We start from the raw sequence: 16,154 nt of genomic DNA, 5'->3' as shown, positions 1-16,154 counted from the left end.
GTGCACTAATTGCTACATGATAAACCACCATATTCACAGTCCATGTCACTCTCTGGCCTCCATCTGTATGGCCACTGCTCTCTTCAGGAGCAGTGCTGTTTTTGCAGTGTTTCTGTTTCTTTGTGCTCCAGCTCGCCTGCCTCAGCCCGATAGCCAGTGTGTGTGTCGTCCAGCCTCTACGCTGTGTGTGCATTAGGCAGATAACCAACACACAGGAACTTTCAGATAATGATACCGGCTTGGGGTTGGGGATGCTCAAAAGCATCAGTATGCTGTATGTGTCAAAGATTAATGCGAGCTATTAAGAGTGCGTGGTGTGTTTTGTGTGTGTGTGTGTGTGTGTGTGTGTATGAGTGGGTAGGTGCATTGAGGTGGGATGGTGGGGGTGAAATAAACAGCTGTGTGTTCTCTGCTGCCATCTGGGGAAAGTGTTTCAGAAACGTGAGAGTTTATTTAAAGCCTCACCAGATGGCTAGCTGGAGAATAAGCTTTCAAATGTATGTGAGCTTATTTAGATTTTGGGATAACTGTCAGAACTGTCTTCACTTAATAAAGCAATACGTCTGTGGCTGAATTCCAGCTGCTACTGTCAGCGCTGTCAATGTTTGCAGTGTTCTCATGCGTTCATTCAAAGCCGACTGTATCCAGTTCCATTTGTGGTGATGATGGTCCTCATTTATTTGTATAGCAGCATTACTTGTGCTAAATCGGTTGTCATGTGTTTTTAGTTGTGCGTGTGTGTGTGTGTGTGTGTTTCTGAATGGACAGAGCAGATGGTAATCAGTGATGTGTGTCTGTCCTGTAGGAGTCCTCGGACAGCAGCAACACCACAATCGAAGATGAGGATGTTAAAGGTAGGCTTTATCTTTTCACACACGCTGCTGTTTAGCAGTGGGTGGAGTGAAGGGCTGTTGGGGGTGTGTCTATAGCATGACTGACAGACGGGATATAAACACAACACAAGGAGTCTAGCACAGACCTGTGGTTTTTGCTTTGATCACTCGTTTCAACAGTTATTTACATCGTACCTTGATCGTGATATTTGTAAGAGTAAGACCAGTAAAAATATTGGAGTGTACCTTTAAATTAGAAATTAGCTAGCTAATTCCCAAATTGATTAAATTAGCCAGCTAATTCACAAACAAAAATGTTTTGCCTGGATACGTGTGGTTTTCTGTTCACAGTGTTCTGTAATAAGGGAATCAAGCTTGAAGAAGTGCAGCAACAATGAAGTGATTCTCGTACAGACTTCTACCCTGTGATTTTGTTTTGTAGTGGCCTTGGTACTTGCTTGAATCTTATCTTTTCAAATCTTCTTTAATGAGCCTAATTATAGGCAAGCACAAATATTATATTTTGTGAATAGTATGTGAAACTAGATCACACTGCAGGACATATAAGTGCTTCGATGGCCTGTCTGTAAAACAAATTCCCCATTTAAATGTGCTAGTATAAACCTATATAATGTCAGAAGCCTGGTCATTACAGCACATTACATGTTTGGATTTTTTGTCCTGAAGGACAAAGTGCAAAATGCATCAAATCTATTGGCTATTGAACCAGTTTTAATACAGAAAGTTAGCTAAACCTCTGTCTCCCTATCTCTGAATATTGCTCTCCAGGGAGGGACAGTCAGGAACACTACAAGGTCACCTTGAATGTAATACTTTCAATTTTGGAAACAAGACTAAGAAAGAGGCTGTGAGTGAAATCAATGTAGCAGCAGGCATACGTGCTCATATACTATATGTGCACTGTGGATGTAACTGAATACAAATACATTATTCATAATGAACAAATAATGTGTCCTAAACAAATACAGATTCAAATATGAGGCAGACAGTTAGTTTTGCTTTCTGGAAAGCGTGCCAGAAAGGTTCACAGGGGATCTGATTGAGACAAGAGGTGTGCATCAGGATTGGGATCCCATGAAAAAGTAATGCAAGCAGGAGTTTTAACTTTCGTCTTTGGCATGAGCGAGCTGTCCGATATGAAGCTCGTGGTACAAAGAAAGACCACATACATTAATATGTACGTGTGGCGCGGTGCGATGCAGTTACAGCTTTCACTCATTCATCCTTAGTAACTGCCTGGTCAGGGACATAGTGGTTTAAATTAGGCTAATAATGGCTTATATGTTATAAATTTAGAACCAACTAAATTTGTCTATATATATTTCAGGCATAACTGTGCGAGTGTGAATTAAAAACGCTCACTGGTTGAGAACAATTATGAACTTAAGTGATGTAGCTGAGGTTGACGAACTGTCAGAGCCAGAATTCCCACATTGTGCTGATAGTGCTACCATGTATGGAAGAAAAAAAAACCTTGTTCTAGTGTTTCCAGGGGCATAGTGGCATGGTTCTTATTTATTTATTTATTTATTTATTTTTAAACCTTCTTGTGTAGGCCACACCCATTTTGGGTTTAAACCTGAATAAAGATAGGTAAATATTCAAGTACATATGTGTTTAGCAATCAGAAAAAGTAGAATGGGGTTGTTCATGTAGATCAGCATTTCTGTGGCATGACTTGCGTGAACTCAAACTAGACTGCTGTCATTTTTGTTAAATGTCTGAATCCCATCTCCATCCCCAATTAGACTGTACTCCAGGGTCATCTTTTATCAGTGCTGTCTTTTTTCTGTCTCTCCCCACTTTATTCCCTGCCACTCAATAGGAAAAAGCATAGACAGCAGCTCACTTAAGGCTGTCTCAGAGCGCAGACAGTCATCTCCAGGCCCTGCTGTTTTCTGTAAGTTCCAGTGCATTTCCACCAGTCAGCTCAGTTTGGCTTGGTGTGTAGACTTGCTACTCCTACAGTCACGTTTTTTGGATTGTGAAAAGTAACAAGACCTTTCTGAACTTCAGAAATAGTGTATTTTTGGACGTTTTGATCATGTCACCCTACTCTGAAATGTCACTGGATCAGATTTGCTGTGATGGATCTAGGTAATCTTAGGCAGCTTAGCGTGTAATAACACTTTAGCTTGAGGAGTATCAGGCTCCTGAATACTTTAATGAGGGCTAGATTAGAGTTTTCCACTGAGTCATAATGTTGGAGGAACACTTGTGCTATATTCTAACTCTGCCAGCAGGCCAGAAGGTTAGCCACATTAAGAGCTCTTCCATTTTACTTGCCATTTCTGCACACTCCTAAAAATGGTCCAACTGTGCTTGTGTTGCGTATGTTTTGGCCCTTTTAACTGCATGAGGATCCCTTGGCCAGCATGTGATGAAATTTTCCAGGCATCTCTACTGTCCTTTTCCCTTCAGCCTGGACTTATTTCTTCCTTGTCCCCTACTCACTCCCTCCATGCCCACATCTTGGGCTGTGTGTGCAGAGCCTCCAGACCTGCAGCCTTGCCCAGAAGTGAAGGGAGGAGCCTTGTCTGGCCCCACCCTTCCATACCCTCCCTATGCAAAGATCGAATAGAGCCCACCCATTTGGCTCACTGCTGCTCACAAGCAAGGTTCAGACTTGAAGTTCTGCACATGCTCAGTGATTCAACCTTCAACCTCTTAAAAAAGTTTTTTTTTTAAGAATTCCACAGCTATATTTTGCTTCTTATTCTATTTACATTTTGTTAATTTGGATGATGCTTTTATCCAGATCATTTTCCATTTGAGGTAGGATACAGCTGCACAGTTGAGGGTTAAGGGACTTGATTAACAGTGGCATCTTGGCTGAGCTGGGATTTGAATGCACATCCTTCTGATCAGTAACCCTGAGCCAACCTTTTATACTTTTTTTCCCCTTTTTTTCCCTCTTGGTTTTCCTACTGTATGTGTCCAAATCTACATATCCATCCACTTCAGTGTTTTGTGACTGCCTTATATACCTCCCTTGCACACTTCCAACCTGGAGTTTCCCCCAATCCTCCTCCTCTCTGTCTCATTTTTTCATTGCACTCAGGCTTTTTCAGTTACCATCCAAACTGGTGGACTCTCCTAGATAAGAGCACAGTTCCTTCTTAAATGTCTAGAGTGGTATTCCCAATGCTGGAAGTGGTTATATGTGATATTTAACCCTGCTGCAGAGTTAAATGCTGGGTTAGTGCATTTGTTCTCAGCTACCTTTGGTTTTTGACAGTGATGAAATAGAGTTGCAGTAAAGGCTGCTAAATCATCCAGCCTGCCCTTCTGTGCCAGCTAGAGATGAAGAAACAGTAAGATTTGTCAAGAAACCCGGCCACTAAGCGCTCTGTTGCGGAACAGGAAATTACAAAAGGAGGGAGGGAGATAGAGAGAGGGAAGGAGGACTAAAGGCCTAAGCTTTATCTGGGAAGCAAGAGACAGGAATAGCACACTGAGCTGTTGGAGCTTCATACTCTTAAAAAGGGAAGTAAAACCCAGAACAAGAAAGGGTTGGAGAGAGAGAGAGAATGCACTGTGTTCTTTGATGAGGACTATCACAAAAAAAGAGGCATTTGTATTATAGTACAGGGTTTGTGGATTGAATTTGAATATCCATAGATGTTCTGGAGTGACACATTTTTAGGCATAATGTGTGGTTACTGTATGTGCATAAATATGAGTAGAAGATAGTGGCATGAGGGGAAGAAGGAATGAGCCAAGGAATGAATGCCTGGATCAAGTGTTTTGCATGAGATGCAGTCAGGTGAGTGCACGAGTCTACGATGTACTATTTCTGATCTGTGGCTGTTCACTGGAAGGGTTGCAGCAACTGTTTCCTCTACCAAGCTTTATAAGAATAAGAAATGTAGTTGGTGATCAATCTTACAAAAGCATTTTTATTTTACTGCCCTATTAAAACAAAGCTTATATATATATATATATATATATATATATATATATATATATATATATATATATATATATATATATATTTTAAATAGTTTCTGTGCAACTGTTTCTCTGCATATAATATTCTGAAACCATTATGGAAAAGATACCCAAGATACTGTACAAAGGCTTTTTTTTGTTTTGTTTACAATTTCCAACATACATTCTCTTTGAAAATACGTCCATACTGCTTATGAGCCTGTTGAGCACATAATAAGTATTCCAGATGTGCCTCCTGAATTTTTTTTCCAGTGTATGAAAGAAAGAAAAAACATTTGAGTGTTTACTATTTGTCTTGTGTGACTGAGTGCTGGGTTTTTGTGTTCCCTGTCCAGCACGCAAACAGGAGATCATTAAGATCACAGAGCAGCTAATTGAGGCTGTGAACAATGGGGACTTTGAGGCCTACGCGTGAGTCACTGTGTCCTAGTGTGCTATTATTAGCTTGCAATAATATATACAACCTATTGAAAATGTGTCCTGATCTCAGACCTGATCATGGAACACAGTATGAGTGTTCCATAGAGTCATATTGTGACTATGTGCAGAAATAGCCATCACCACTGGTTGACTGGCAACAATAATGTATAAATTATGCTTGTTTTTTTTTTTTTAACAGGAAGATCTGTGACCCTGGACTTACTTCGTTTGAACCCGAGGCCTTGGGTAACCTAGTAGAGGGCATGGACTTCCATCGATTCTACTTTGAGAACTGTAAGTCAGCTAAAATGATCTTCAAAGTTATAAAATACACATTTTGCCCTGCTCATGGTCCTATGAATTTATGCATATTTACCATGTATAGAATTTACCAGAGTCCAGAAAAGGACACCTCAGACCAACTCAGACATTCTTTCATTTTCTCACTATTGTAGAATCTAAAAGTGCCAGTACACTAACAAGAACTTATCTTTATCTGTGATCAAAAACCTAGTGCATCTTTGTCACTTCAAGCCACAGATGTTTTTGGGATTGCCATCTACATTCCCCTCTGAACGTACTGGAAGAGTAATGCCAATTCTGTTGTTTTCACTATACATTGAAGACATTTGGGTTTGAGATCAAAAGATGAATCTGAGACGATAGATTAGAATTTAATTTCCTCATATTTACATCTACAAGTGTTAAACAACACCTTTGGTGGCAGACCACCCAATGTTTAGGTGAGCAAATGTTTAGTAACAGATAGTCTTAAAGTAAATAACACACAATATTTGGTTACATATCCCTTGCTTGAAATAATTGCATCAAGCTGGTGATCCACTGACATCACCAAACTGTTGCATTTTTGTGTGTGTGTTGTTTTCCAGGCTTTTATAGCAGTCTCTTTCAGTTGTTTGTTTTGGGAGATTTCTCCCTTCAGTCTCCTCTTCAGGAGGTGAAATGCATGCTCAACTGGGTTAAGTTCTGGGTAAAACTATCCACGTTTTCCCCTTGATGAAGTCCTTTGTTGTGTTGGCAATGCTTTGTGGGTCATTGTCTTGCTGTATGATGAAGTTCCTTTCATTTGGATGCATTTCTGTGTAAATTGGAAGACAGATTGTTTCTGTAGACTTCTGAATTGATTCTGCTGCTACCATTAATTACATCATCGATAAAGATCTGTGAGCCTGTTCCAGAAGCAGTCATGCAAGCCCAAGCCATGCCATTACTTCCACCATGCTTGACAGATGAGCTTCTATGTTTTGGATCATGAGCAGATCCTTTCTTTATCCACGATTTGGCCATTCCATCACATAGAGGTTAATCTTGGTTCCAGAAATTTTGTGGATCATCTCTGTATTTCTTTGCAAATTCCAATCTGGCTTTCCGATTCTTACTGCTCATGAGTAGTTTGCACCTTGTGGTATGGCCTCTATATTTCTGTACTTGAAGTCTTCTTTGAATGGTGGCTTGTGATACCGTCACTCCTGCCCTGTAGTGGTTGTTGGGGATGTATCTTGTTTTTGGGTTTTTCTTCAAAGCTCTCACAATGTTTCTGTCATCAACTGCTGTTGTGTTCCTTGGCCGACCTGTTCCATGTATGGTTGTTAGTACACCAGTGGTTTCTTTCTTTTTCATGACATTCCAAATTGTTGTACTGGCTATGCCCAGTGCTTGTGTAATTGCTCTGATTGATTTTCTCAGTTTTCTAAGCTTCACAGTGGCTTGCTTTTCTCCCATAGACAGCTCTCTGGTCTTCATGTTGGTTTATCCTTTTTTAACAACAAATGCAGGCTTCACAGGTGAAACCTAGGGTTCAAACCAAGAGTAGACATTCAAAGCTATTAATTCTTTAAACAATCAATCTAACACGGCACACCTGGGCAACGAGAAACACCTATTGTTCACATGTTCCAATATTTTAGATTACGTGAAAAAATGGGTGGGTTCAAACAAAAGGTGCAATGTTCTAAGTTGTTTAAACACATCTAGATGAAAGCTGAAATCCTGATCTCACAGTCATCTTTTGATCTCAAACCCAAATGTCTTCAATGTATAGCGGAAACCACAGAATTGTTTTTGCTGTTCCAATACTTTCAGAGGGGACTGTAAATGAATTTATTTAACAGACATTTTTAGCCGAAGACTCACAAAATGGGACAGTATATAGTCAATCTAAAAAAAACTAATACAATTAATACATTTCCTAAATAAGGCTGCATCCGTTTTTATTCACTTATAATATTTTTCTAAAAACCTGGATAAGACATAGCGCAAATTACTTATTAAGTTATTTCACAAACACACAGACTTGAAAACAGGTGAGTGGTTATATTGACAAGTTATAGGCAGGGGGTCAGATAAAGGATAAACAGTAAAGGTAATTTGAGTTTGAGCGAACAGGCATTATGTTGTAAACATTTACATGCATTCATTTTACATACACTACATGGCCAAGAGTTGGTGAACACCTGAGTATTGAATATCCCATTTCAAAAACATGGGCATTAATATTGAGGTGTTTTCCCTTTGCTGCTGTCAATCTTCTTAGAAGGCTTTCCAGTAGAATTTGGAACATGGCTATGGGGATATGTTCCCATTCAGCCACAAGAGTGCAAAAGGTTGGGCACTGATGCTGGTGCACATCCATCATCCCAATTCATCCCAAAGGTATTCAGTGTAGATGAGGTCAGGGCTCTGTGCAGGCCACTTGAATTCTTCCACACCAACCTTGGCAAACCATGTCTTCACAGATCTCGCTTTGTGCACAGCGGCATTTTCCTGCTAGAACATGTCTGGGCACCTTCCAGTGAAGGGAAATCTTAATTCTGCAGCATACAAAGACATTCTAAACAACTCTGCTTCCAGTTTTGTGGCAACAGTTTGGGGAAATGCCTACGTATGGGTGTTATGGTCAGGTGTCCACATACTTTTGGCCATATAGTGTATTCTGTTATCCAGATCAATGTACAAACCTGAAATCTAGCATCTGGCAAATTCATAAGGTAGACAAGACACAAAGGCTAGTTTGTACAAGTCCAAGAATGATCAGAATTGATCCTGTAGGTACAAGAACCAGGTTATATTGCATCTCTTTGTTCCCAAATCAGCACAAGTGGAAATAAGGATATGGTGTTTCACAGTGTCAAAGACAAGCAGACAGTCATGGAGGATGAGGACAGAAAACATAGGCATTGTGTACAAGTTTCAGTGACTGTAAGGACGTCACACTTGGGAGAATGCATTGAATATGCACAAAGTTCGACACACATTCTGAGTGTGGGTTTGTTCCACCATGTCTAGAAGACTGATGGATGTCTCAATGCCAGTGATTTTCTGGGTAGGAGGGGGGTTAAGCAAGGAAGAGAAGGATCATGTGGTGGAAGAATTGGTTTTGGTGTTAGCAACAGAAGAGATGTATCAGAATCAGGCACTCCTGAATTGGAATTCCTCCATTTTCGCTCAGTGCTGTAAAACACTGTTCTTTCAGACTGGAGAATGTCAGACAGACAGCAGCTGGAAGGCATCAGTTGAGATGGCAGCATGTGTCCATGGATATAGATTGAGCAGTGTGGAAGGTAGAAGCAGCTGTGCCAGCAGGCAAATCTGAAAAAAAAAAAAAAAAAGGCGTTGAAGATTGGGACAGTCTTAAATTTTCTTCTAAAGGTCATAGTAAAAGTGGTAGTGGCAACCAGTACTGGTTGACTAAATGTAACTGGTTAACAGTGCTAGTGAGAGAGCAATGGAAAAACCCAGCTAGGAGTAGATGTGTACAAGGACGTTGCTTACAATCTTATCTTTTTGATTGCTCCCTGTGGAGACAGCAACTAGAAGGGGTTTGAGCATGCTGGTGTATAAATTGGGCTCTTGGTGGTGCCTTGTGGATGTTGCTTGACTGTGGGGAGTTGTTGCAAGAGTCTTTCATCCATGGCAGTCAAACACTGGTGCTCAGCCAGCCCCACTCCAGCAAATGCCCATGAGAGCCCTGCACAATACCATGTTGCTGTTACCGCTGAATTCAGTCACTCCTTTTTGAGCTGCTTGCTGTGTCTTTGTTACAGGCCTCCTGAAATAGTCCGTCATACATGAGAGAACTTGTACGGTAGTGCTGAGCATTACACAGAGAAAAGTATAAAGCACAACTATTCTGGCAATACAGTACACCAGCATTATACCAGCAAAAAACAGTGTACTGTGAATGGGTACTGGTTCCGCCTTTCAAACTAGGACCTTTTTTCCTGATGGTAAATCCTTCTGTTGTTGGCTTGTACATTAAAATGTACTACGTATATTCATGGTGGCATGACAAACAACTCTTGCACTTCTATTCCAGTGCTGTCTAAGAACAGTAAGCCCATCCACACCACCATCCTGAACCCTCATGTGCACCTGATTGGCGAGGATGCCGCCTGCATCGCTTACATCCGGCTTACTCAATATGTGGATGGCCAGGGCCGGCCGCGCAGCAGCCAGTCAGAGGAGACTCGTGTGTGGCATCGCCGTGACTCCAAATGGCAGAATGTGCATTTCCACTGCTCGGGCGCTCCTGCTGCCCCACTCCAGTGAAGGTAACAGACACATAGAACACAGAGTTCCAGTTAGTATGCAGTCCTGCTCTTTGCTGATGTATGTTCAGTGCATCAAGTATAAGGGTGTGACAGTGCACATTGTGATAAGGAGATCTGAAATAGTTAACGCTAATGTTCAGTGGTGTCACATTACATTCGTTTGACATCATTTTCCAACAACTGGGAAACCCAAGCCCAACCTTTTTATATGCTCATCAGTGTGCATATCACTGATATATGTATATCAGTTTTCAGAATTGCCACAGATTTGGGCCAAGACGCGTCATGTGACATCATCACAACACGCATTCGGCCGAATCGAAGTCCTCTTTAATTCACGTGTGGCGAACATGAGTACAGCTAAAAAGGTCTCATTTACCAACAAACATTGATGCAAAAGACACAAAACAATGTCGTGCAATTGCAATTTCGTCAATTCAAGTAGTTTCTGCAAAAAGCACAAAAAAATTGTTTAGTTTTTTACATTTAAAAAAAAAAAAGCAGCAGCAAAATCAAGAATTTTTGGCCAAAACAAATCCGCCACAAAATCCTGTATGGACTGGTGTATTCACCCTGCAGAAATCCATACAAAGGATTGACCCATACTGTTTGTGTACAAGCAAAATGCAAAGTTTCAGTGACTATATGACTCCAGTTAACATTTTTACACAGTTCTTTCTGAAGCAGTTTTTTGACGTGGCACTGTCCATTTGCGTAACCTCATAGTTGACCACCCAAACTCGCCATTTGGCCTCAAAGGGTCCTTTCCACTTGATGAGTAATTTCAAGCTGGAACTCAAAGGTAATACGAGGACTTTGTCTCCCACATACAACTATTGGGAGCAATTTAGTATTATACTGCTTTTAACCATTTATAGTTCATTTTAACAGATTTAACTGCTATAAACTGTTGTTTCCTCATCAGCTTCTGTCTTTTTTTTGTCTCTCTCTTGAAGTTAAAAAGACCAAAAAAAGATAATTTAGCTTGTCATTACCTGGAAACCAGAAAAGTCCTGAAGGCATTTCCTTGTCGTAAAAACATACCGTTACAAAGAGACTCCTTCCATAAATATTAAATAAAAATGTCCAAAGAGAAAAATTCACCAAATAAACAAATAGCCTTTTTTTATTTTAAATAAGATCAATACATTTTATGTGCAGCATTTGCCTTACAAATCCCTGTGAATGTTACTATAGAAACGATAACATAGAATAATTCATTCAACAGCGCTGTGGCATAAGCTTTTAAATTCATGGACTACATCAAATTAAGGCTTAAAGCAATCTTTTTAACAAATTTCTTCTACATTTACAGTTAACCATTTTTCCTGCTGTTCCCATCCTCAATAACGTGTTTTGAATGGCTCTGTGACATTCGGGTGTATGTTATAGAGTGGGATGGCAGCAGCGGGACGTGTTTTGACACTTGGGGAGAAGAACGAGAGGGAGGATCAGCGGGGACGGCAGGAAGAGTCCAGCATTGGAGAGCTCAGGAGCTTTCAGCCTTCCAGTTCTGGTCACATCTGTCCATGCCTGCATGCAAAACCTATACCTGTGTCTCCACCTACTGGACTGCTCTTCGATAGTCGCATCCTGCCACACTTCCCCTCCACACCAAACCTTTGCAATACATAACACGCAACATTGGCACCAGTGCACAAACACACACACACACACACACACACACAACACCCCACTGCTCACAAACACTTATTATCAGTCCAGGAGAGTGAGCACAGACTCTAGGTTCAATGTTATAGCCTGTTCAATGCCTTGTTACCCCCACAATCCCCTTCTCCCTGCCTCACTCTCGTCTCCATTGGCCTTATGACCTGTGTGCCCAGGCACTCCTCACTATAATAGCTCACATGTTAACGAAGTATTATATCAGCTTTATTATGATTGTTGTAATGGCTACTACTTTTTATTATTACCACTTCTATTTTAAAGTATTGATGTTGTTCTGTTGTTTATTTAGTCAAAAACATAATGTATAAATAGTCAAATTATTGATGTAAATCGATTTGAACACTTATCCTGGAAGCAAGGATTCTTTATTTTATCTAGTGGCGGTTTTATTTGTCGATTTGAGTCAAATGAAGTTTACTTCGGCAGCATGAAAAATGCGGGTATAAATGCGTGACTCCTTACTACTGTATACATAAAACAAGAAGATGGCACCGTTCAGACCGAAGCTAACCGTGTCCGTCTCACTTTCATGCAGCTAGGTGATTTTCGTTTGGACACTGTATGTCTTAACTGATACCCATGCGTTTTTAATGGGTTTGCTGAGGCACGCTCCCAGGAAAGTCGTTTTGTGGAGGTTTTTTTTTAAAAGTCCCCCCGTTAAAATAGTTTATAATAATCTAAGGTCGCGATTGAGGATGGAAGCACAGCCTGACTGCACTGTTAGAGTAATTGATGCGATTTGAAATGATTTGGAAGAAGAGCGACGAATTGTGTGCACGGTATTTCCTGCAGTATGGGACAATCCTAAAGGAAGATTTCGTAGAGATAGAGTTATTAAGGCACATTATGGATTTAGATCATCAGGTTAACAGTTAAGATAAAGAGAGTATATGAAATATTTATATAAGTCTAGTCATTCATTGTTTAGTTTTATTTCTCTATATACAGAGTATTAACATTGTTTTTGCATTTTTTAAAAAATATTTATTTTAGGTTTTTTTTTTTTAGAAAGTGTGTGATGGGGCCATATTTCATGGGTTCCTCACTGATATGGGGATGAACAGTCTTCTTTTGACCTCTTGAATGTGAACCTAGTTTAATCAAAACGAATGGAAAGCTTAAGGGCTTTCCCCATATATATGAGACACAGTATGCAATAAAACTGCAGTATGCAGTAAAGAATCACCATTTGATTTCTCCTAGATTATGAAAAGAATGGGAAAAAGCCACTGCATGGGTATCAGGGATACACAAGTGTGTGTATGTGTGCATGAGACTGATTTTTTTTTAAATGCTGTTAATTAAGTTTAAATAGCCTTTTTTTGTAAAGGTATCTCACTGTCTGAGGAGCACTTCATTCTCAAGACTGGAATTCACTGGAAGACTGCTGATTTTATTTCTTTTTATGATTTTATTTCAATTTATTTCTCTAATTCTTTTACATTTTGTTCTGAAATGTGAATAGGGTTTTGTAGTACGTTTCTGAACCCCACACATCACTTCAGAGAAGACCTCTTTGTGAATGGTGAACCGTGTGAGAACTTTTTTTGAAGCAATCAAAGCAGCATGTCAGCATACTCTAGTGTAGTGTTGTTCTTTCCTTTCTTTCTGCGTGTTTAGTATTGCAAGGAATCCTTGAGATCTATAACGGAGTTTAATATTAGCGAAATAGATATCTTGTAAAACAGCTATGTAGTGCTAACATAATCTAGGTGGCCATTAACTTGCATGAATTTTGGCAGCATTTTTTGGTGAATTTTATTTTTCATTTGATTCTTGGTTTCTTTTCTACTGAATGCTGGTGAATTATGCTACCGCTACCGATTTTCAGAGTTTTGTAAGTGTATATGACCATTTTTGTCTCTAGAAGATGATTATGATAAATTCTGACTATCACAGTAAACCGTGTCATGATGATTGTATGGCATGCTTTTGTACAGGGTTTCGGTGTTGTCTGAGCAGTGTTGGGCAATCCTAATTGAAATGTGCCATGAGGTAGCTTTGAAATGAGTGTTTCAGATACACTTTTTCAATATCTGAACCTCTTCATGTTAGTTGGCATAATGTTAGCGTCTCTGGTGGTGGACCTGGGAAGAATTCAGCATGGATTAAATCCAGGGGTGGAAAACGTACTGAGAAATTATACTTAAGTGAAGATGTATGCATCCTAAAATGTACTCAAGTAAAAGTTTAAAAAAAAAAAAAAAAAAAAAAAAAAAACTTTTCTAAAATTGAAATGTACTTAAGTAATAAAAAGTTAAACTTAAATGTTTTTAACCGATGAAATAAGTAATGTCATGTTTTCATATGAAAACTAACTTCTATTATTTATTTATAATTGTTATAAGCAACTATGCCATTTTGCCTGAAAACATCATTCAGTTTCTGTAAGTTTGCTGATCATGTGCATGACTAATGCTATGTAGTTTGCTAAAGAATTAATCTGAAGTAAAATATCATGTACATAACCAACATTGACCTTTAGCTAGAATTTGAATTCCAGTAGCCAATTATGTTAGCTACTGGAATTGATGCTAGTCAAACATGGCTACCTTAGTCAAATATAGGCAGTTAAGGATCGCAAATTAGCTAAACTTATCTCAACATGCTTTCATGCCTTCTAGGGACGCAAAGGAGACGTCTCTTTTGTATACTAACTAGTCTTTTTCTCCAGCATATTGAAACATTTTACTGAGCCAGGGCTAGGGGGTGTGTGGGGGGTTCATCCATTGTAGTTCAACACTGCAGTCTGGTCTCTTACCCATATTCAGACACACACTGATTGTGTAACATGAGAAGCTCAGCGCAGATGACAAATTAGCACGATCGTGGATAGTTTTTACGTTGCTGAACTTGACTAGATGCCTTAAATTGAAATGATTGCTAAACTGTATCCATTCTATCCATGTTTAGCATATACTCAATGGCTAGATGAGAGAAGAAGAGAACTGCAAGGTCTAAATAAGACCAAAGTAGTAAAAAGTAAGGTTTTTCTTAGAATTGTAATTAATTATGAGAACAAGTATTCCATTTCAGTAACACTCAGGTAAAGTATAAATATGCCACAATAATAATATTACTTATTGAGTATAGTAACAGAGTACAATTACTCAAGTATTTTCCACCCCGAGCACATGCAATGCCTATCTGAGAATTTCCCCACTGGTGGCAGTATGAAATCATTCGCCCCATCCACCAATATCTGTACATATTGCAATAGACCGTAAGAAATTCACCAGCTAAGCAAAAATACGACTTTTGGTATTTGCAGATCTTGCAATTTCACCTCCTGAAACAGGCAACTAATTTTAGATAAAGCAGCGTTAAGGAATGAGTCTGTTAAGGAATGAATGATATAACCTCATGGCCTAAAACAGGGTGTGTGTGTGTGTGTGTGTGTGTGTGTGTGTGTGTGTGTGTGTCTGTGTGTGTGTGTCTGTGTGTGTCTGTGTGTGTGTGTGTGTCTGTGTGTGTGTCTGTGTGTGTGTGTGTGTGTGTGTCTGTGTGTGTGTCTCTGTGTGTGTGTGTGTGTGTGTGTGTGTGTGTGTGTGTGTGTGTGTGTGTGTGTGTGTGTGTGGAGGGTGAATGAACCAGAAGTGAATCAGTTCTGTGTTTCACATACAGTGCTACCTTGCTGCTCTTACAACATCAAGCCAATAACTATTTGTAGTGTTAATTCCAGAATTTCCCTCTTTTGGTTATAGTCAGTTGTTGTTTTCTTTTGTTTTTTTGTTTGTTTAAAAAAAAAATATTCGTACAACACTGAGCCTTCAAAAATGTATCATTGAGGTCTCATTTTTGGAGGATTATATATATATATATATATATATATATATATATATATATATATATATATATATAAAATCTCTAATGTAAAATTGAGATTATGTGAAATTTATATGATTATTAGAAAATTAGTTTACTATGAGTCCCATGTTTCTCTTGATTCTTCTTATCTGTTCTTCCAGTGTTTTCTCTCTCTCCCATATAACTTAAAGGAAATGTGTTAAGATGTTATCAATATGTTACCAATAAAAAAAAAAAAAAGAATATTGTCACCAAGAGTAAGGCTTTTTTTCCCCACAGCTATCCTTTTCACAAAAAACATTTGTGCCCTACTGTGCCACATTAGGTAATAACCCAAAGTGAGCAGTTGTCTGAATGACACGGCTGTAAATAATGTAAACATTGCATACAGGATAAATTTTAAGGACAAACTGTGCTATCCGGAGAGCAGCTGACCGCTATCTCCACAGATCCAGTGTAGAAACACATTATTATCTTAGTACTTTTGTTTAACAAGACTCTTTAAGATTGTTTGCGTGCCCTGATCACATCAGTCAGCAGTTTGTAAATGGTTCTTTTGTGTTTTTTTAAATCCAGTATCTGTGATGATGGAATGAGTCAAATACAGATTTTACATTAAAATGCTGAGTCATAATAGTGTACTATTATATAACAGTATTAAATAATCAGTTAGACAGTTGTATGCAAATGTTGAGGCAGCCCTGAACAGATTATTTTATATTTGATGAAAAATAGATTTTTAAAAATTGGGCAAAAGGGAATTGTGCAAAAGTTTGAACACCCTACTAAGTCAGTATTTAGTAACATTCCCTTTGGCAGATATCACAGCTTACAAACGTTTAGCCAGTTAGGAGGCTTTCCA

The 16,154-nt window shown here is 39.1% G+C and overlaps 1 protein-coding gene across 13 annotated transcripts in view; it reads left to right on the top strand.

Moving 5' to 3' along the window:
• LOC128620648 (calcium/calmodulin-dependent protein kinase type II subunit beta) overlaps nucleotides 1-15,296 on the top strand; it is a 74,042-nt gene extending 58,746 nt beyond the window's left edge. For 12 of the 13 annotated variants that reach the window (XM_053645868.1, XM_053645870.1, XM_053645869.1 and 9 more), the window contains 5 exons: nucleotides 806-854; nucleotides 5,141-5,216; nucleotides 5,425-5,519; nucleotides 9,562-9,796; nucleotides 11,189-15,296. In XM_053645868.1, the coding sequence (XP_053501843.1) occupies nucleotides 806-854; nucleotides 5,141-5,216; nucleotides 5,425-5,519; nucleotides 9,562-9,794 (453 nt within the window). In that variant the 3' untranslated portion in view covers nucleotides 9,795-9,796; nucleotides 11,189-15,296. Of the gene's footprint in view, nucleotides 1-805; nucleotides 855-2,679; nucleotides 3,573-5,140; nucleotides 5,217-5,424; nucleotides 5,520-9,561; nucleotides 9,797-11,188 lie in introns of those variants that run through there. The other variant, XM_053645881.1, reaches the window with a different exon arrangement.
• The last annotated feature ends 858 nt before the right edge of the window (nucleotides 15,297-16,154 follow it).

The sequence above is a fragment of the Ictalurus furcatus genome, chromosome 16 (genome assembly GCF_023375685.1).
Source record: "Ictalurus furcatus strain D&B chromosome 16, Billie_1.0, whole genome shotgun sequence".
NCBI lineage: Eukaryota > Metazoa > Chordata > Actinopteri > Siluriformes > Ictaluridae > Ictalurus > Ictalurus furcatus.
Note: the sequence above shows the minus strand (reverse complement) of the source record. Positions and strands in the feature narration are given on the sequence as shown.